Source organism: Aptenodytes forsteri, unplaced genomic scaffold (assembly GCF_000699145.1).
Source record: "Aptenodytes forsteri isolate BGI_AS27 unplaced genomic scaffold, ASM69914v1 Scaffold404, whole genome shotgun sequence".
NCBI lineage: Eukaryota > Metazoa > Chordata > Aves > Sphenisciformes > Spheniscidae > Aptenodytes > Aptenodytes forsteri.
Window position 1 is genome coordinate 1,087,640 of NW_008795629.1, and position 22,998 is coordinate 1,110,637.

Here is a 22,998-nt window from a genome sequence, read left to right on the forward strand (position 1 = left end):
TTCAACATTTTCTGTCAAATCAATTCATCTTTAGCATAAGGTCTACTGCAAAATCAGAGTTGGTTGAGACACCATGCCTTTTTGGGGCCATAAAAAGTATCAAAAACTTTTCATAATGAGATAAAGGTTTTCATAAATACTTTCTAAAATGTCTAGAACAAAGCAGACATTTTAAAATGGCTTCAAAATATTTACTCTCATGATACACAAAGCCCTGTATTTAAATGTGCAATACTTTTAATTTGTAAAAATTTTATTACAAATTTAGGCTTTCAATTTTGAAAGCGTTTGGAGGTTGAAATACCACCTTCCTTCAGTAGTGCAACCTCCACAATAATATCTTTCAGTTTAATTCTGTAACATTGCTTTGTGTTTAAAACTTGTACTTTCATCTCTGTTCAGAGCAAATACAAATGTTTGTTCAATTTTGCTTCTGCAAACAAGATAATAAATATTGGTAATAGTTGAGATATCCACATTCTTTTTAAAAAAATCAGAATTCTTATTTTCTTTGAAATAGTCCAAATACTGCAGGTAAGAAAATTATACACCTAGTAGTTATTCCTCCAGATTTATTCTGGACATGTTTGTTCAAGAAGCACCGTGGACAAATATCCTTTCCTATCTCAAAATAAATTGCACATAATCCATTATGTACTTTTAATGCAGATTCAAGTTATTTACATTTTCACTGAATTAATTAAATGCATCGTGGAATTTATTTCCTGAGAATTCTTGTTCGCATTCATCAAGCAATGTTTCTACCAGCACTACTTTTAAGTTTTAGTTTGAATATAAACTTATATGAGCAGCGAGCTGGGCCTAACAGCATTAATACGTGTTGACTGCATGAGAAAAAAAAAATACACAAGAGTGAAATGGAAGCACAAATGGATAAAAACATCTTATCAACATGTGCTCTTCAAACTAGATAAATGGTTACACTGAATAGTTTTTGCACAATGAAAGGCAGTTTCATCAAATACCTTTCCTCTGGTAAGGTCACTTCAAGAAAAATAATTTTACTGGGGAAAAAACTAAAAGCTTATAGTTTTATAAGATGAATTAGGGTGACACACAGTAGTGATGAAACTGCACAGCTAAAATTTATAGGAACACCAGGAACTGGTAACGATCAAATAAGTGAGCCAAAAAGCAAACAGAATTAACAAAAATCTCTTCCAATTCCAACTGATTAACATGGCTTTTCCTGTATACCTGGCAAGTCATCAAATGAGAACTCATTTCACAGCCAAGATGACATTTATCTACGGACTGGTATATAAAAAAAATACCTCTTTTATTAACTCTCTGTATGGAGACTTTTATTATAGATTAGCAATACCATGTATACATTTATTTAGTGTAAGTTATAAACACTAACTTACTTAAAAAGAAATTTGGTATTCCTGATCAACTACTGCTTTGAATTGAGTCCCATGATATTTACCCTAAAGTTCTATTTAAATTTAAATGAGTCATAAAAATTATTTTACAGAGAAAGCATCAAGTCCTCCCTTTTATTTCACCTTGTATTACTCGGCAACTAAACAGCACTAAAAAAAGGTAACTTGGTTCCTTCACTTACAAGTCTACAGAAACTGAAGTTGCATGTTTCATGAGTGTTTATGCTTCAAAGCCAAAAATTTAATGGCTGTCTTAACAGTGCCAAATTTTCCAGAATGTATTTTTACCTGGCCACACTCATTACTTTCAATATCATAGGCTATTGATCAAGTTTTACTGAAGCATTTCTTCTTTTAGGGTATTCTTGCTGAACAAAGCAATCAGGAATTCCTGCAGCAAAAGCATCTCCATGTCTTATTTCATGAAACATAAATTAATCTTACCACTTCAGAATGAATGAAGGACAGCTTATAAAGGAGGTTCTCTTTTTCACCTTAAGTTTTTGGGTAAGCTCTTTGAAACTAGATGTTTGAAATATCAAAATAACATAGGGATGCCCAATTAAACTCCTCCTGCAGGCAAGTACACTTTTCAGGCCTGGTGCTAATGCCAGATCTTATTTTTCAATGGATTTAGTTAAAATTTTGTAATGTTTTCAAAACTGTAAAGTTTCTCCCACTTGGAGATGTAACTATTTTCTGCTCTGATTCAAGCAGGAATCAGCACCATTGTTTGACTCTGAAATGTATCATGCTGGTCAGAAAAATACACAGAGGTAAAAGTAATTTTCAATTTTGAATTCTACGCGCATTGCACAGACTGAGATTTGACATACAAGATGAGATAAAGTATGGAACAAATTTACTCCCTGCCAACACATTATTATAGAAACTTGATACCATGAAGGTGTATCACCTTTTCACATGTGCTTTTTGAATCTGCAGATGAAGGAGGAGAGTGTATAGATACAGTTCAGATGCAAAAGCAGAAACATTGTATGAGAGAATCTCTCTCCTCTTAAAAAAAGATCAAAAGAAATACAAACCGAAAATAAGAGAAGGCCATTAAATCAGTACATCTTAATTAGTTGGGGGGGCGGGGGGGGAGGAGAGAGAGAGAATTAGATGTGCAAATGAAGAGATGGCTGCTGCTGAATTGCTATATTTGTATTGCCCTCCAAGGACTGTTTGTTATATTGCTATTCATCATATATTGATATACATACGATTAAGAAGAAAAATCTGCCATTTTACTGCAAACTGTATTTTCAGGCAAACACAATTGTCTTTTCCTTAATATTACATAACGCCCCCAAAATGCTGTTTACAGGCAGACTATTCATAAAGATACCATTTTTCAGTTACAGGGACACAATGATGTATCTGATTTTATTCGCTATTTTGTTACCATAATTTTTGAGAAATCACCAGAGATGATTATTTTTAGAGTATTTTTATTTGATAGGTTTTCTACAATTGTGGTTGAATGCCTATAACCATTTTACTGTTGGATTTGCCATTCAATTCAGCATTACATTATATAACTGGAATCTTTAAGGCATATCCAAAACCAAATATGACAGAAAAAAGAGCTTCAGTTAGTAAAATTGGCTTTGAATTGGTACAATTAAAAGTACAGAATGATCATACCAGAGCAACTTATAATAAGGAGTAAGTTGGATAACTAACATGTTCTGTCAGTATCTGGCAATATGTGAAAAGACTCATAAAACTTACTTCAGTGAGGTCAAAATTACATCAGAAACCAGACAGAACAGATGTGAACCCATCCTGTCTATACCAAGTTGCCTACCAGTCTTTGGCATCTTTTGGTGTGATGACAAGAGCAGATCTCAAAAACCCTAGCAGCACCCTCTGTTAAGAGATGTGGGTGGAAAACTACTCTTCCTGAGGAATTTTTGCATTTTAGATTTTTGTTCTGACTTATAACAAAGCTGATTCCAAGAAAGGTGTCTGAGACTCAGTAATCACCAGTCTCCACGAGGCTTCTGCCAACAACCGGGAGAAGGCTGCATTTTCTGCAGCAGCTGGCAAAGGCAAAAGCTCAACCTCAATCATTTACAGATAACAACTTCCATCAGTGGAATAAAAGCTACATAAACACAAAATGCTTGTCAGTGGCTTAAAATACCAGACCAATGCGTGAACACGAGCATAAGTTGTTTAGAACCTAATCAGGCTATAGCTAACCAAGCAAAATAAAAGCATTTAGAATTGTTTAGGCTTAGCTATATGATGAGGGCTAAAGAGATAAATCTTGGGATTATGGAAAGGAAGATCTCACCACAATATCCATATGTACACTTACCTGTGGAAATTCTAAGACGTGGAAATTCTAAGACATGGATAACTGTGATATCAAGCACTTATCCCTAGTATTTAAGGCATTTATCCTCGGAGATTTAAATTTTGACCCCCAAAAATATTTAAGGCAGACAAAGTACAAAAAGAACAACAACATCAGCTCTGCAAAACCAGAATCCAGACAAAGCTACTAAAATAACAGGTCAAAACATAAGGGCTACATGTTACAGTCAATCTAAGCAGAAGCCCTGTATGAGTAATTTGCTACATTTGTTTCAAAGCTTTCAGAAATAGCTTGCAAAGTACTGAGACTTTTCTGAGCATAGATGCCATTACTCAGGTAACTGCCCTGTGTAAGACTTGCTTCCTCTGCCATAGCTCAATAGATACAGCACCATGAACAAAACAGTATCTGCTTCGGATGGGAAAAGTCAATAGCACCTGAGCCTAGGATTTTAGCAGGTAAGCCAGTGAGGTCCTACAATATTTTAAACCAAGTTTAACCCAAGCACCAGCACTACTGAAATCTTACCCGCTCTACTAAAATGTTCTGGCCCCTGCCAAGAGGCTACTGCTGGCCCTTATTCAATCCAGAGATGAGCTGGTTTTGGGAACTCAAAAATCAATTTATTTTTAAAAATGCAATCCTTTTACCCACATTCCATACTTGAAACGTCACGCTTTATCAGTATATGGTAACTGATGCAGGATTTAGTTGGCACATTTATGAGCTGCACCTTGCCACAGTTTCCCGGTGAAACCACCTTTCTTAACTGCTTCATGCTCTTTTCTATTTCCACTTCCTTTTAGCCTCCCTCTGTGTTTAATTCTATATGAATAAATTAAAGAAAAATTTTCAGTTCATTTGATTTGGTGCATTTGCTCTCTTGGTTACCATGGAAAATATTCTATAATAAAATGCTATTGGATATAGAAATAAGATTTCTTAATGCAAGCTGAGAATATAACTGAAGTAAGTTGAAGGAAGTAAGATGGAAATCTGACAAAGCTTAAGTAAACGGAGACTATAAATTTGAACTCAAGAACTGAACAGGGGAGAATATGAAGACTGCTGTCACAAAAAAACACAAACTGAATTAAGCAAGTTGTTAAGACTTCACGTACACTGACTTAAAGAATAAATATATGTTTTTGTTGAAGGATTATCATTTCTCAGAGGCAGGACAAAAAGTAATAGCACCACTCTTCAAAGCTCATACAGGGTTCTCAGGGCTAGTACATCTTTTTCAGCTATATTGCATTAATCAATCTAAATTAAGCTTTATTGTTAATATATTTTGCATATAAATATCAATTTGTTAAGTTCAATAATGAGTAAATAATTGTATAAAAATGCAAATACAGAAATACTAAGTCTACAGAAAAGCAGAAAAACACACTAGCCATGAAAAAGATGATTACCTGACATATAGGGATCTCTTCTGGCTGGTTCGCAAAGATCCTGATCCTGAACTAATGCTACTGTTCATCATCTGTTCCCGCAAATCATGTATTTTAGCTTCAAAACGACTGTATTCTGTAAGAAAAGGAGGCACTGCAATTAATTTCCTCTGAACTTCAGCAATTAAATTACTCACAAAAATGCTGAAAATCTCAGAGAATAAGCATTTGTTACAGCTTTTTTAATACAAGGAAAAAACCCTCTCAAACCCCAATATTTTTATTGAGCACTATGTTTTGTAATTAAAAGCTATGTGAAGTTTCACATTTATCAATATTAACTGAAATAAAACTTGAAATAACTGTGATTAGGCAAAGCAAATAAACAGAAGCAAATATCCATTATACTTAAAAATTTCATGTTTTTAATCTATAGTTCACAGTAACTATTTTTTCCTAATTAAAACAAGCATTTCTACTAACAATTATCATTTTTATAGTAATAAAAAGACTGATAATTTTTAACCCATGACAAAAAGAAAACTTCAGAACACACATCTGAAATACATATGTTTATTATCAAGATCTATAAATTTAAAATTTTAAATGTTAAGAAATGGGAATGAAAAGTGTCTGAAAAAACAATATTGAACAGATACTTTAAAATTACTGGAACTGAATTAGGTAAGAGAAATTAGCACTGCAAGGTGGGAAATATGCAAAACATTTTCTGAATAAGACAACGTTCCCATGGGAGCTCAGAAAAGGAAAAAAAAAAATCCAGAATTCTGGCATGAATCTTGATCCACTTGTAAACAGCATTAGAGATTCAAACTCCCTTTATAGAATTATGTACAATGTTAATCCTGGAAAAACCGATTGTGTTCTTAAGCAGCACTGTGTACTAATAAAACTAAGCTAAATGCATTTGATTTTAGATACAAAGGCAGGCAGTAAAATAGTAGTAGCTTCTTCAGGACAAACATTTCCTGAAGCGAGGTACTTACATGCTGTCAGCATAAAATATGAACTCAAAACAAGTAAGTTTTTCCTTCAGTTGAATAGTTTGGACTTCATGATCAACAGATCCACTTGTAAAACCTTTCCAGTTAAAGGAAACGTTCTGCAGCCACCACCTTCGCCAGGAGACCACGTGATGCCTGATTATTACAAGCCAACACTGGGAGAGCCAGGGTGTGTGCAGCAAGCAGCTGCTGAACTGGGTAACGCGTTGCTCTTCCTAGCTGCACCCTCATTCCCTGCGGGCATCAAATTTACTCAGGAAGTGCAAGACTGAAAGAGGGCTCTAAAATGCAAAAATCTTGAGGAAATCTCTAAACTAAGGTTCCTTCAACAGTCATCTAAATACCATGAACGATTTATCGTATTACATTCTGTAGCACTTTCTCGCACACACTCATCAGACAGTGAGCACCAAGAGTTACAGACTAACCAGAGAAGAAGAAAAATATATTAAGTTACAGAAGAATATTCTGTGAACCAGTTTCTGGTATATCACTTCATTCGTTAAGGTAACTATAAATCTGATGCTCTAGCAATAGCAACTATAATTAACCCTATCCAGATTATGACAATATGAAGTCTTTTAAATAACCCTGACTTTTGTCCTTTAAAACCAAAAGCTAGTAGTTTTTAAGATAGTATATTAGTTTTTAAAACAGCATCAAGTGCCTTTTTACAAATAAAGTCCAGATCAAATAATTTACCAGCACCAGATCAGACTGATGAGTTTGTTTGACAAGAGAAACAAAAACATTATTTCCACCACTACCAATGCTATCACTAATAGCAAAAGAATTTAAGATGACAGGATGGTAACCTAAGAGGAATGCGAGAAAGTGGCATTTTTTAGAAAGCAATATCCCTTAGGGGAAGGACCCAGATGCAGAGAGAGAATAGTCTACTCCTGCTGTGCTACTGCTGCACTGCATGGCCTTAGGTAGGTCGCCTCATTTAACTCATTTATACCTGAGAAATTATCTTTTAAGCCTCTCACCTGTTTCTTGGGTGTTTTGGAAGATTAAAGCTCTAAACTTCAAACATGTTACAAGAATGGTAGCCGAGATTTCTGACGTAAGAAATTTTTTTAATGAAATTTTTTATTTATTTCCTTTATGCGAAAGGAAAGTAAGCACGGAAGAGATCAGATAATCCAAGCATTTTCTTGTGCTACAGCCTGTTCAGTACTGAAAATATCTGCAGTTCTTTGCAATAGCTACTGGAAAAGACTACAAATTTCTGTTAAGAAAGTATCATGTGTCATCTGTTGGAAAAATCAGATTTCCTCCTATGTGGCATGTAGTATGTAAGAGAGTTAACAGGGGAGGCTATTCCTTACTATCGCTTAACTCTACTTTATCCTATATATCATCTTCAGGTTGCTGGTCTTGCGGTTTTCTGGAGTAATTTACTTTTTCTCATCAGAACTCCTGGGAAGTAAGTGCTGAATGGGTGACAGGGACATCTGTAGGAGTAAGAAGGAGATTAATTTCTACATAGAGCTCCTGCCATACCAATAAAAAAAGGGAAACTAACAGGCTGGGACTGAGAAGGCTCTATGTTCTAAAAGAAGGGGTGCCAAGAGATGTCATATTTAGGAAAAGCTTAAACACTCTGTGCAGATGGAATCTGATGAGCTCCTTTGATGTAGAGGAAGCTAAAAATTTGAGTTATATTCCTCTTACAGAAGGTTTTGGGAGGAACAGGATGGATAGAAATCTCAAAATCGTTGGGTTTGGAGCTGAAAAGTAGACAGGATTTTTGTTTTTAAAAAAGAAAGCTTGGTATTAGATACAGTGGTACTGAAACTAATGCTGGAGACAGAAAATAAGACAACAGCAGGACTCTTGATAGCATCAGAAAAACAGTATCAGTTTGGTACCCAAAGGATCAGCACCCATCCCCTGTTGACTAATTAGGCTTGGTTCAACTTCGGCATTATAAAGCAAAGAGTGAGCTTTTGCTAATCTGTCTAGGAGTGGTCATATTTCTATCTCTATGATTAAGAAGAGTTGCATATCAACTGTCTTTAGCACCTTCAATCTCTTATTAAAGTGAAGAACACTGATGCCATCTGGTAGTTTATGAAATGTAGAAAAGTAGTTGCAGGATAGCAGCCAGAAGACTGTCCACAGCATCATCTTACATGCTCTACAAAAGGGGAACATCAATAGCCAACAGCTGGTAGCAAGACTAGAGACTCGTATCCGAGATGCGTGTGTATCAAATGCAATCCATACAAAATGCAATTTTATTTGATTACAGAAGCACCAGAAAACTACCTACACACTTCTATGTTTTTAATCAATCCCTGCAGTAATGCCTTACTACTTATTAAACGCAAAAAAAAAAGCAAACAAATTACAGAGAAGTAGCACCAAATTTACACTACTGAAAGACTTCAAATAATGGGTATACCAGACAGAGGTGACTCTGTAAGAAACCCCTTAGCTAAAGTAACATAAAAGCTGAAGTGCTGGATAAAATCAAAAGCACGATCTTAACTTAACACTCGTCTCTCACACTGACAAGTAAGGAAGTATTCCTTAAGGATGAGAACTAGGCAAGCACAGAGTGATACCTTCCCTTCAAGTACCCTCCCATCCTCCAGTATTTTCAATGTTTACAGAATTTCATAAGCCATACAATGCACATATAAAACTTTTTTTTGAAGTTTTATTTTGCCACTTCAACATTCCAGAAATTTGGAGCTGGAACAGGCACAGTGAACAAGATAAAAAGGACACTCTGCTTCCTTGGTTAAGAGGAAATGAAGAGCTTGGCTGAGAAGGAATATGATTGATCTCTGGTCAAATGTGATCGAGGTAACCAAACAGAAAGGAAATAAGCTATTTAAACAAAAAAACAAAACTGACTTTAACCCAAACAGAGTGGGCTGGTCATAGGAACTCCATCTACAAATATGCTTCCAATTTCCACAGCCATCAAAACATTGAGATTCTGAAATAGTACTTTAATAAGAACTATGGTGGCACAAGAAACACTGCCCGCTCCCCCCAGTGAAGTTAGAAAACAAAACAAAGCCATGCAACCCAAACCCTCAATCCTTTCAGGTAAGAATTTGACCAGGATCTGAAACCTGATGTATATGCAACAGCAGTGAATGGGACTTAACTCAGGATCTCTTCTAATGTTCTGAATTTTAGGAAAGCTGCTGATGATCTACATCAAATAAAGGGTAATAGGCAGCAAGACTAACATGAAATGCAATAAAATAAGAACATAAGAATAACAGTATCTCTTCTTAGCTAGAATTTTCTAAAAGTTTCCAGTAAGTTTAGGGGCAGGGAGGGAGTAGTACCTGCTATCATAACATAGAGCTTGAGGAAGCACAAGCATCTGTTGCTTCAATCCATGTCATTTATCCAACAGTACCCCACCATCACCACAGGAAAAAAAAAACCAAAGCCTACTCTGGTTTACACATAATCAGTTGTTAAGAACATGAGATGGATACATCTGGGCTCAAGTTTAAACTTAAAAATTATACTAGATAAGCAGATGGTTCAAAACTAGAATAAATCTGCTCTATTTCATGTCTGCACATATTGCGCAGCAATGAACAAAAAGGATTGGGGGCGGGGGGTGGGGGGGTGGTGGATTAGGAAATCCTGGAAGAGTCCTCTGCTCCCGAGCTCCTAAACTGGTTTTACCTAGAAAACTGTAATGTTTTCAATGTCAATGTTTACTTTAACAGAAATCAAAACTTCAGAGAAAGGGTCTGAGCAGTGAAACTCTCCTGGACTGCCTATCTGGTGGGCAACAAGAGGAGAGCAATAAACACAGATACATGGTGAATAGTCTATACAGGCAGGGGAAGAGAAAAAAAAGAGGCCGCAATGAAAATTAATTTGGTCTGGAACACACGTTCTAGCAAATGGGGCAAAAGGACAGAAGACTATGACAAGGGATGGAAAATTCTGCAAACAGCACAGAAGGAAAAGCAACTCATGGAAGCATGGATGTGTGTACAGGGAACAGATGGCAGCACAGCACTGAGAAGCAGAGATTCTTACATATACTGAACCCACGAAGAGCTGAAAAAGTTCACTTTAATTAAAAAAGTATGCCCCTTGCTTCCCTCTTCCCATCTGTCTGTAGAAAGCCCTCCTTTAGCAGGACCCATTGGATCTGCCAAAGCAGGACTCTTATGCTGACAATTTTATGTAACTACTGATTTATATTCTTTTCTCCACTCAGAATACTCCATTTTCCTTTTCATGGTGCCTCCAAACAAACTGAAGAGCCTGGCAGTAAGTCAGGATAGCCACCATCACACTGATCTTGTATTGACCTTCCATTTGCTTTCAATTCTGAGCTTCTGAGGCAGGACTGCCACAGCATATAGATGACTGAAGTTGTATGTATGAGTTCTAGTCATGTACTACTACCATCCCTTGATTATCTATACTGGTATTTGATAAATTCATAGGTACCATTCATGTTTTGCACATCTTCTCGTTACAGGCTGTAGTACAAATTTCAGTTGGTAGATGAGGTTGTGGAGTATAGCATGTTTAGTACAACCACTCAAATACACTAGCAAAGAGGTTACCTATTAAAACGTATGGACCACAATAAAAACATCATAAATCAGTTTTGAGGAGATACTACTTTGCTTCAATGCTTGTCGTTTCATATTAACATGACCTGAGAGAGACCACAATGCATTCCACATGCTACTGGTGGCTTTCATGCACTCTAATGTGTAATGAGCTTGTACCTCGTTAATCACTTGAAAGACTAGGCCACGGAATTTCAAAACAGATTAGAAAAACTGCTGTTGTATTTAGTTAAGAACAACTCCCGCAGAGCCTGCAAAACTCAAAAAGAGACTAGGTCCAGTCACTGCTGAAGTGAATTCACCAAAAGTGTTGCTGAAGGTTTACCACGCATTTACAACTTGTAAAAGGCTAAACTGTTCTTAAAGACAAACAATTTTATTTATTATATTAAAGAGCAGGAGTGAGGTTTTAAAGGATTTTAAAATGTGTAAGCCGCCTTACAGCGTCTGTCAGGACTATATATAGCAGAACCCTTCTTCTAAGCTTAATGGGCCCTATTTTAAAGATATTTTAATTTACTAATCTGGATTACTTGCAAATGAGTAGAACCAGGTACAAAACAAAAAAAAGTTTGGAAGACTAGAGACCATGTACCCCAGAACAGGGTGAACTTTTTTCTTTTAATTATTTTTTAAAGAATTTTTAATTTTATGAAATTGAGATGTACTTTTAAACCGCCTTTGGTTAAGACAATCCATGTTCTCAGCTAGAAAGCAAGGGAAGCTCATCCTCTTGATACAAAACAAATACTGAAAACTAAGTTTTGCAAAAGCATTATTGGCTTTGTGCTACTCCAGCTGGACTTTTACAAATAGAAGATTTACAGTATATTTCAAGACAAATGCTCAGAAAATAATCTTAGCTTATACACATGAAAGTGCTACCATTTCCCAGACCTTAGTTATTCTGTTTTAAATTACACAAGAAAACAGTGCATAGATGAAGTGTCACAAACAGAAAAATTGGCCAAACACTGGCCATTGAAAGGTAAGCTCTAACAAAGCATCCCCCCGCCTTTTTTTTTTTTATTTATTTTTACTCATTTGTTTTAAAGACAAGAGAGAATGAAAAATACAAAGTTGTCATACTTGGATCTTATTTTCAGCAGATAAATACATTCCTTCAAAACAAACAAAAAAAAGAAAATCCACCTAAAAATCTGGCTAACAAAGTATGAGATTTTTTGATTGAACTATGAATCTTGAATACATTTTGTAATAGAGAATCACTTATTTCCTTTAATAAAGCTGAAAGAAAAATGTGTGTTAACTATCTATATGAGCAATGTAAGTTCAGAAGCAGAGATTTTACAAAAAATACTTTAAAATCTTCTCTTGATGTTCTGGCTCCACCTTATCCTAATCTTACATTGATCCACCCAATCACCTAAGAACATGGAGCTAATCTGATCACATAACCATCTTACCACTCTTTCAGAAAAGAAGTGGATATACAGAGATGGACTCGATCAGCTGAATTACAAAGAGAGACCAACATAGATTCTAAATGCTAAATAACAGGCAGCTGATAACTCACATGAAAAAAGAACTGCTGTACTAGTTAAAATTATAATTATTTTTTGTATGTCAGGTGGATCCTTGAGAAACAAAAAAATGTTTAATCGACAAAATTATTTTCTATTCAATTTCAACCAAATATATTTTCATATTTTAAATATATTTCTTTGGCTATTTTTCTTACTTTTAAACACTTCAGTGCACTCAAGCTATAATACAGTTATGGTAGCCTACTGGTACCTCATACCTTTTCAGAATGGCAAAATCTAACCTTCCAGAAATTCTGAATTTTGAGGTAACACTATTATTATGTCATCCTCAAAACACTTAAGAATGTTTCAGATGACCTTTTAATTTGAATGGACACAACAACGGAAATGTCAGTGTGAGATGAGGGGAGAGCCCTCCAAGGACTGTACACCTCTGGACAGTCCTATACTTCGCCCTTGCTGCTCCTCTCCTAAACTATGTTCCCTTCAAGCACCGAGAATCTCATGTTCCTATATCCCCGCTATGTAGCATGATCAGAACTCTGACCATCTCCGAACCCCCACTCCCAGGAGATACACATATATCCAAATTGCCTAGAGCTTCCTCTCATTCTTCCACACTAATACGACAATTTTTCCTTGCCACCCTACATCTGTAGAAAACCCAAAGGAAGACGACAGCGTGGCACTGAGGTGTCTCTGCAGAGCCAGGAAAATGAAATGGCTCAGAAATCTCTACAAATGAAAATGGCTCATCAAAATGCTTTTGTGTACTGGAGCAACATCACTTTCTTTGAAACTGCTGCAGGTCATGGTACTTCCTTTCCAGTGGAACTCACAGTAAAGCAAAACCCCTTTTTATTCATGAATGATGTCTTGTAAGGAGATAGAAATTTGTAGGACAAGTTGGGGAATATGGAAAAGCTTCCAAACGAAGAGGGAAACGAGAATGACATCCTGACTTCCCCACCATTTCTATGGGATAATTCCCATTTCCCAAGCTTCTGGTCTTCTTCTACCATGGACAACTCCTCTGCAGCAACCAGCCCCAACAGGTTCAAACCCAGTGATGACTGCAACTAGGGAGATTTTGTGTATACGTGTGTATAACACAAAAGTATGTGTAAGTACAACCCAATAGGTGACTCAACATTTTACAACAATAGCTCGTAGGTAAGTTGCAAGATAAAGCATGGATGCTACAAGGAGAAAGCAGAAGTCAACCAACTACAATTGTGGTAATGGTGGTGTTGGGTTGACGGTTGGACTCGATGATCTTAGAGGTCTTTTCCAACCTCAATGATTCTATGATTCTAAGTTGCTGAAATTTGATTCACTATAGTAGGAAAATTTTGTAAGGCATCTCTCAAATTTACAGAACACTGCTGGAAACTAAATGAATGCCCAGAAGGATATTTTAGGAATGAGATTACATCTGTTTTCACCCAGTTCTATAACCAAGGAACATTTCGGAGATTTAAGGGAAAAAAAGTCAGCAGTTATGTAATTTGAGCCCAGATATAATAAAAGCAGTATCATTCAGCCATATTAGTCTACCCCAAGTCCAGTAACTAGTGTTTGATAAACCACGTTGTCTAACTGGATTTGAAGACACGGATATGGAAAATTCAACGCTTTCTATGATAAGGGTTTTCCAAAGATTATTTTTTTCTACAGCCTACTCAGGCTTTTCTGTGAGAGAACTGCTTGCAAAAATCCTCTTTTCCCGGAAATCTGAGGAGAAAGTCAAATGGGGAATTTCTGATAGAGCTAATGTGGTAGGAAGTAAAAACATAAATTAGCATTCCCCACCACATCTATGAACATACAAACTGTCATATACAATTCCAGGGACTGAAGTGAGCTGGTCCCAAGTGTCTTCCAAATGCTCCTATCATATTCAATCTATTTACCCAGTTATAATGAGCCCTGATGGATGTCTAGAATCTCCTTGATCTGTCCTAGCTGTCAGCATCTTTTACAAAATCCTGCTGGATGTATAAATATAAATAAAATACATATGCAATACAAGCAGTTATATCTGATGCTTTTCATCTTTACGAAGACATCTGAGAAACACCAACGATGAACATTAATTTTATGAACTCTTCATTTTAATACTTGTTAACCTTTTTTTTGAATGGCATAAACAAAAAGTGAGATAATTTTATAAATATATATATACACACACACACCCCCCATATATATAAAAAAAAAAATTGAAACTTAAATGAATCAAGTAAGGGGGAAAGACGACCATCCGCAGCTGTAGTTTAGGAAATCTGAAGACGATCAAAGAACATACGCACTTTTATCAAGCACACTCAATCACATGGATGATATTTTCTATTCGGAAAGTCAATTCTCAAACAGACTGCTTTCCTATGATAATAAACAAACAGTAACCTTTAAGGAAACATTCTCTTTACTAATGTCTAAGATATGAACAGTATCTGATCCAAGTTACCTCCCACACCAGACCTGAAAGAAACCGATAGCTGGAGCTCCATTCAACCTCTTACGAGGAGTAAGAAAAAGGCAAGCAGAGATGTCAAAGTCAGACATTAGTTACCTAAGCTCTCTGAGGTAGGCTGGCCATGTGTCAATATATACTTTGCCTCCGATCTACAATGGATCTCAATCTCCTAGGTACACTTTTCCTTCATGGTATACTTCAAAAGGGTAGAGTAAGCCCTAACATGCTTCCAACACCTTCACTCCAAATAGGTATTTTAAGCACTATTTTAGAAAGAAAGATGGTCATGCAGACCAAACATCTTAAAAAAAAAAAAATCCTTTCTTTGAATAATGTGTCCGATGTCTGCCCATAATCTAGGATAATCCAAGTAACAGCTCCCACATGCATCCTCTCAAATGGGCCCTATAAGTCTTTGAGAATTGCACTCTCAATACAGCTCAACTGCATGCAGTCTTATTCTGAATGCTTCCGTAATCATGAAGGAATGAGTACAGCTCTAGGTTTGAAGTCTACAAGTGACAGTCGTTGAGAAATTTGTAAGAGGCAGCGTATGTTGCTCTGGGCAAATCTCTGTGCAATGACTCAAAATCAAAATTTCCAGTGCAGAAAGAGCAGGAACCATCCAAAATGCTTAGTTCTCTTATTCTAAAAGGAAAAGAGAGTTCCGACTTTCAGAGTGCGAAGGGATTCTTTTCTTTTTAAAAGCCTGAATCCCAGAAAGAGAGGACTGAAAATTGCTGCTTTTGCATGCAGTCTGGATAATTTTTTTGGCAAGGGGGGGGGGAGGGGGGAAGTGCTTATGTCCTGGGATATATTCTACCAGAGAGACATTTGTTCTGCTACTAGGAGTCGCATCTCAACATACCTTCCTGGCAGAAGAAAATAGCAACCAAGAATGCCCTCTTTGAACAAAAAAGTGGCCAGGTGCTCAAAAGGACAACTCATGGGCAAATAAAAGCACAAGTTTTATTTCTCACTAAGGTGAGGGATCCCTATGCAGGGAGCAAGAAGGTGTAACAATTTGACCCACCTGTTACAACACTGAAGAGCTAAGCAGAGGATAGGCCAAATGTGTATCAACAGAAGTATTTGACAATTCTGACACAAAGCCAAAGCAAATATTCCAGAACCAATGCTGACCTTGCTATTCCTTCTAAAAAGAAGTGTCAGAGTAAGCACTCCCAGAAAACGAATCCTGGAACAGAGGAATCTACAGATTCAACATGTGAACAGGATGCACACCCTCTCAAGACAATACAGGCATTGACAACATGGGCTGGCTGCAGGGATTTGACCATGAACTAGACATAAACAAATCAGTTGGCCTTATTACTGACAGAGTTCCTGGGTCACTGGAGATAGATGATGTTGATGTGGGGGGAGGGGGAGGGGAAAGGAATGTGAATGCTAACATTTCAAAGACTTGGGGAGGACAGGATAAGAGAAACATGACAGAAGAGAAGAAATAAAGAATGAAGAAAAGCGTGCTGCTATCAGCTACCTAAAAATTTCAGATTAAGGCAGCAGTCCTGCTCAATGTCCAGTCCTGATAAACACCTATGCCTACCCCTTGCCAGTACTGTTAAAGGAAGATTAGTGATGGGCCATCCAATTTAGCAAAATTGGAGAAAGCTGTTGATCATCACAGTTCATAATAAGACATCAAAAATGTCTTACTATATATAAACAGTAATATATGGGTTTACAGACTCAAGGTAAGCATATAATTTTAGACTATTGAATTTTTAAAGTCTCAAATAGACAGAGGCATTTGAAACGTGCTGTAGAAATACAAGAGGACAAATATGTGCATTGTAATGAAGCAGTATTACTTGGCTTCTGCAGAACACACAAGGCTGGTTAATCAGCATCAGCTACAGTCTAATCTGGACCAGAAGAAATTGCTGGATAAACAGAAATACCAGCTCAGTATAAAACAGAGGAATAAAAACCTGATGGTCTCCTGAGGTCATCCGAATCAACACAACAGAGAAGGAATTAGTCTTTTCTCCTCCTACCACTAAGGAAAAAAAAACTGCCATATTAAAGGGTGAAGACAACTGTGAAATACAAAAGTAACAATGTGGTATTTCTACCAAGTTCTGAATGTACAAGGCAACCCTTACCTTCTGGACGGTACTGAGCTACAATAGTTACTGCTTGGCCTGCATTCTTCAGGGCTGCTGCTGCCTGTTCATGGGTTGCTGCTTTTAGATCTACTCCATTTACCTGCAAGTAATAACAAAAAGCTCTTTATCAAAATAAATGTTTGTGTTTATCATCATAGAACACGGTTTCCATGCCGTGCGAGTTTCCCGTTTCCAACATTACAAGCTAGTTAATACAAAGAAAGATTACTTATCCTTACTGAAAATCAAAGCCAATAAATCCTCTCTCACGTATCCCCCTTTGTTAAGAAATACTATGATTGTCACAGTATATCACTTAATGAATTTGTATTCGCTAGGTCAATTTTCTTCTTGTTCAAGACCTTTTTCTTTCTTTTTACGGAGACACAGGGAATGTTACTTTCTGTGATGGTTTACCTCACCTTTCTACAACAGGGCTTCAGGGACCTCCTTCGCCAAAGCATGCCTACAGACCATTATGTGTAACATCCAGTGATAGACCACACCCTCCATGAAATTGTCTAGCCTTGTTTTCAATGCAGCAGATTTAAAAATAGTGTCAGAAAAAGAGTGAAGCAGAAATATGCGTGTCACATTTTAGACCAAAAGTATTTTTCATAGTTCAAACTGAAATAAAGGTGCACTTCAATATCAGCATTTTAATAACAGCAGAGCCAAAATTATTTTTTCCTCTTGAATAACTACCAAACTACAATGTAATTGTCCAAAGAAATGATTCTCCATAAATTAAGTCATTTTACAAAGAAACACACAAAATCTTTCTTACCTTAAGTACTAATATAGAAAAAGCCCTCAGACAGGTAGGGGATGGATCTGTTTAAGACTAATAGGAAAGTTTAGTAGTTACTCCAAGAAGTAAAGCACCCGATTTTAGACACAACTGCCAATTGTCTCCATCTCATTAGAAGGCTTATTTCTGAAGCCTGCATTCTTTCAATTTAGACACACACACCCCTCAGCTACCAGACTAAGATAAATTTATGTCTTTGCTGAAAAAAAAAATCTCTGAGATAGGAAAGTGCTATTTTAATCAGGATACAGATCAGAAACTGAGGCAGACTAAAGTCCTCAAAGATACTTTGGAAGTATATTGGCATCTGTTCCACTGTCTCAAATTTAGCTTAGTTAATGATAGTCTTTGCATATAAATCATATTAACTGGCACTAATATCTAGGGAGGGGAAAATTTTGTTGTTGTTTAAATAAAAGAAACAAGGAATCCTACAGAAATTATACGGTCTCCTTTTCTAAGCTCTCCACTCAGGTCAGCTGGCCCTCCTGCAAGTATGAAAGAGATGAAAATTCCTTCTCCATCTTCTCCTCCAACAATGTTGAAACCAAGACCTGTTGATCCTCGATGCAGGACGACCTTTCTAGGCTCCCTGAAGAAAAGAAAGGAATATGAAATCTTGGTCACTAGTCATGAGCAAAAGTATAATAAACAATTAGAAAAAGCTAAGTTTTCTGAGAAAAGTAGTGTTGAAAATTTAGGTATCAAAAGTTACACATTTCTTAAGGCAACAACGTCATATGTCCTACAGCCTGCCCCCGGTCCTCCCCCCAAAGCTTAGACTTTCAAATAATAGCTTCTATTATTTGTATGCTTTCAATTTTGCTTGTTGTTAGGTGAACCGAACAATTCATAAGTATGTATGCATTCTAAATTCCTATTATGCTACAATCCTATTCAGCACTAAATGTCATTACTTAACACTTTCCATATTGTTCAAGAGCCTCAGTATAGCTTGTATCAAGTTAAGATAAGGCCAGTCAACTTCTAATACAGAAACACTTCTTCCAAAAATCTACTAGTCGGCTACTTGACCCAATACAAGAAAAGCATAAATGATTTCAGAAACAGACATTTCTGATAAAGCAGAGCAACTGTGCACTGCAGTTGAAAAATCAGTAGAGAGCGCTAAAGAACAGTTAATGGACATTCTTAAGTATTTGGAGACATTAATTATTAATTTATAGGATAAACTAAGAAGCAGCATTTTTCCAAAACAAACAAAAAATATCTAGTCCGATCTTTAAAAATCACTCTATTTTTGCACTAGCTCTTAAATCAACTTAGTGTCAAATTCTTAAATTTCATCCCCTTTCAACTATTATATTCATCTGTTCACAGTACTGTTTTATTACAAATAAATGACATTGTGAAAACCTATGTATATTGCTCTGGATCACACTAATATATTAACAAAAATGCTGCAGTTAGAGAACATAAATACACGGTATCTTTTCAAATATTACTCAAAATTTCTAAACCTCTTTTGGGACGGAGGGAGCAGAAGATGTGAAGGCAATTTAAAGAAAATCACCTAAAGCCTTCTCTGAATAGCCCTTGCGTTTCAGAAGAAATCTGAAACCCTCCCTTTACAGTAATTTTAAAGGAAAGCTATAAAACCGTAAGTTCAGCAATGCTATCAGCAGAACAGAATCACTTTGGCTTATATGTCCACCTAACCCTAAGTTAAAAATAACTACAGAGACATACATATCTTGAGGCTCTCCCACCTTCCAATACACTAAAATTCATTCTCCAACTTATTATACCACGTACGTTTCAATCCTGGGTACACCCTGCCTCAGAAACTGAGTGACATTATCCGTATCAGATGATGGTGTGACACAGAATTCAGCAACAACATACTGAAAATGCAATATAACATTCCTATACTTGCAGAACAGAAGGGTAACAAAATTAGAAGAGCTCCCCTTTATCAGCGATGATGAACAAAATATTAATGCAATCTACTGAATCAGTGAAGGAATGAATAGTCTGTTAATGGGAAAGGATTAAGAGCTCTCTAGCCTTTCTGGATTTACTAAATCTATCAAAACAAACCTGGGAGGCAGGGAGAAGAAAAAACATTGCTGGCTTTAAAGTAAGAAACAATCTCTAGTCTGCTCATACTACCATCCTAAAAAGCTCAGTCAACTCATGGACCATTTTGGCAGGGCATTCTGATTTTAATACTATTCCTGGACTGATAAATCATGTGTATATATATATGTGTGTGTATTTTTATATATTTATTTTTATTTATATAAAAAATATATCTGGTTTTCTCCTTACACCAATGTTTACAAGTGTTAAGAAACTAATCATTTGCATTTATTTGTGGAAATAAAATATAGCATTCACTAGTATTTGCCCACAAACACATCTTATGAGCTTCCCTGGTTAACTAATTTGACATGTAGCTTTAGTTATTCATTACCTGGTAATCTCATCATCTCCAAGCATTCCCTTGGGAATTGGTGAATATCGCCCTGGTGATGCTGGGGGCAAGGACTGTCCCAAGTAGGCAGATGGAGTGATATGGTTATCCACTGGCTGAGAATAAGCTTCGAAGAGGAAAAAATTAAAATAAAATAAGCATTAAGGCAATAAGGAAAAAGAAGCTGGAGAAACTGAAACAAAGTATTATAAGGAGTGACCTCTTCTAAAACCAAAATATAACAGTTCAAATGATACATTATAAATATCATAGTTCTAAAATACTGTGTCGCATCTACACATTCTCCACTTTAAGTCTCCTCACACTTTAAGTCAGTAAGCAAATTTTTCAGTTTGATTGTGTCTCAAAAACCCCTTTTTTTAGAAACAGGCACTGTGGATCGCTGAAGCCCATGAGGACAGTCTGGAGATTTATCCGTTTTTAAAGTTGTCTTTAACTTGACTGAAGTCAATTAAGAATTTCAGTTTCTTAAAAATCACAATGTTGGAGCAACAGTGAAAAATAGAACCATTTTAATGTTACACTTCTTCCAAACTGTCAAGCTGCCTACCTCTTGCTTTTCAATGCTTTGATGCAGAGCATCCTAGCATCTCCAGAATACTCCAGGCCATTCTGATCACCAGGTCTGAACAGGGAGGGATGTTACATTTCTTAGACACTGAACAAAAACCATCTTTAATAGCACAGGTGCTGGTAGTGATGCTAGCATGTGCTCAGCCAACAGCACACATCAGGAAACAAAGGTAGGATTTTTCCACCTCCTACTCTTCAAAGTAAGAGCATCAATTTACTGAGAGGAATAAACAAGCTAGTGCAAAAAATTTCAACTGTACTCCAAGGGTCAGTTGCCTTATTCAGAGGTTCACTGATTAAAACTAGAAAGGAATATTAAAAGGATTTAGTCTTACCTCTTGCATAACAGGCCATGAATCCTGCACATGAAGTGCGGGTGTTTTACCTGAACCACAACACACATACTAGAAAAATTTAGCACCCTAATGATTTCAATTGATGGAAAACATTCTACAATTCCAGGAAAGTTGTTCCAATAAATAATTAAAAGGGTGCATTATATTTCCAAGTTAGGCACATCAATTTCAAGTGTCCATTCACCAGGCGTAGTCATACCCGCTGTCTCCTATTACAAAGCATATCCTACAATTGAAAATCTTTTTCCTGGTGTAGGTGCTTCAAGCTTTGAGGCTTAAACATGGAGGGCGGGGACACTTCACAGATTCAATGTTATTAAAGTTGCCAGACTCTCTTCGCTCTTATTCGCTTGCTGTATCTGATGTGGTGCCTGACCTTTGAGGATTTACACTAAAACCAAAGCTTTTTAACTGAATAGACATGAGACATTGCAGAAGTGACCTGTATATTTGTTTTTCTTTTTAAAACACTGGCAGAACATTTGGATCACATACAAACTTCATCAAGAGTATTTTTATATGAGAGTTTTGCTAAACAGCCAGCCTTCAAACCACCCAATCTGCACTGGGTTGATTCTGTATTATTCTAGATTCCTAGTAAACCTGTGTGCAGTAAATTCCATATATGGAGAATGTATCACATCAACATTGTCTTACCCTGATCAATGGTCTAATTAAAGAGGTACCGAGCCAGACAGGGAACCACCTACAGTACCTTAATGCCTGGCACATAGCATCTGGTATCATATCTGATTAGGCAGATTGCTTCTTATTCTTTAAAGCTTTGTCACACTATTAGAGTTCTTTCTGTTTTCTAGAATGTGTTTCAGCAAGCATTAAAATCCACTATTAACAGCTTAGGCAGTTTAAAAGTACTAGCTGATAAAGTATTTAAGCATGTTATTCAGACCCACAAGCCCTCAGTGGGTTGCATGCTCTAGTCTGAGACTGTGCAGAATTTTTGGACATTGCAACTCTGGATTCACAAGTGGTTTCAGCAAAAATCAGCATCTGAGTGCAAGAGGTAGCCTGTCCCCTTCTACAACACAGACAAAAGGAAGCTTCCTCAAGTTAGCTTCATGAGGTCTACAGCAAAGAGAACACTGCTTTTGCTAAAACCAAGTCATCAACAAAAGCATTCATGTTTGAGAATTCCCTAATAATTAGGAGTTGTTCAAGACACATGACTCCTAAAACCATTTTGTAGAACAGCTGTAACACATGTACATTGCACCTTCATCCTCTGCTCCATGCAAGGATTCAAAGACTATAGATCCCAGCACGTGCCCCAGCACAATATGTAGCTTCTATGCACTGGGAACAGATTTGGACAGTTTACTGTCAATTTCAAAACTTGTTTTTTAGCCACACTAGAGTTTTGGCAACAGATTTTCACAATGATTACCAAACCATACAGCAATATTTACTTTTCAATGGAAAATAATATATATATATTTTAATACAAAAACTGTATTTCCATGTCACTGTACACACTTTTTGTTTAAAGCAAGTGATACTTTAAAAAAGTTACTATTGTACATAAACACAGTTATTTTGTTTTTCCTCAGTAAATTTTACAGCTAAAGCACAAAAAAATGGAATGCAGACTTCATGAGCTCTTTTCCAATTAGTGGAAAATGGGTTTTGATTAAAAAAACCTGGACAACTGTAGCACAGTATAGCAGCTCTGTACATTCTGTTCATGCACTAAATCTTCTCATTTCACAAAATGAATTTACAATTGCTTTTGACAAGTCAGTGGCAGCTATTAAGATGCATATTTTATAGGAAATAAACAGATTTTTCATGACTTACAGTGCTTTTAATTTGATTTTTAAGGTTCCTAAAGCTTTTAACTGCGTCATGTTCAGAAACAGAGATACCAACAAATGCTGTCACATATTCTTTTTTTTTTTTTTTTTTTTTTTTTATATCTTTTCACAATGT

The 22,998-nt window shown here is 36.4% G+C and overlaps 1 protein-coding gene across 1 annotated transcript in view; it reads right to left on the reverse strand.

Annotated features, from left to right (window-relative positions):
• DLG1 (discs large MAGUK scaffold protein 1) overlaps positions 1-22,998 on the reverse strand; it is a 177,892-nt gene that overhangs the window by 30,740 nt on the left and 124,154 nt on the right. Inside the window, exons 12-15 of the mRNA XM_009282414.1 lie at positions 20,102-20,228; positions 18,100-18,256; positions 16,851-16,953; positions 5,154-5,268 (exon numbers count right to left, since the gene is read on the reverse strand). Coding sequence (XP_009280689.1) covers positions 5,154-5,268; positions 16,851-16,953; positions 18,100-18,256; positions 20,102-20,228 — 502 coding nt within the window. The remainder of the gene's footprint in view (positions 1-5,153; positions 5,269-16,850; positions 16,954-18,099; positions 18,257-20,101; positions 20,229-22,998) is intronic.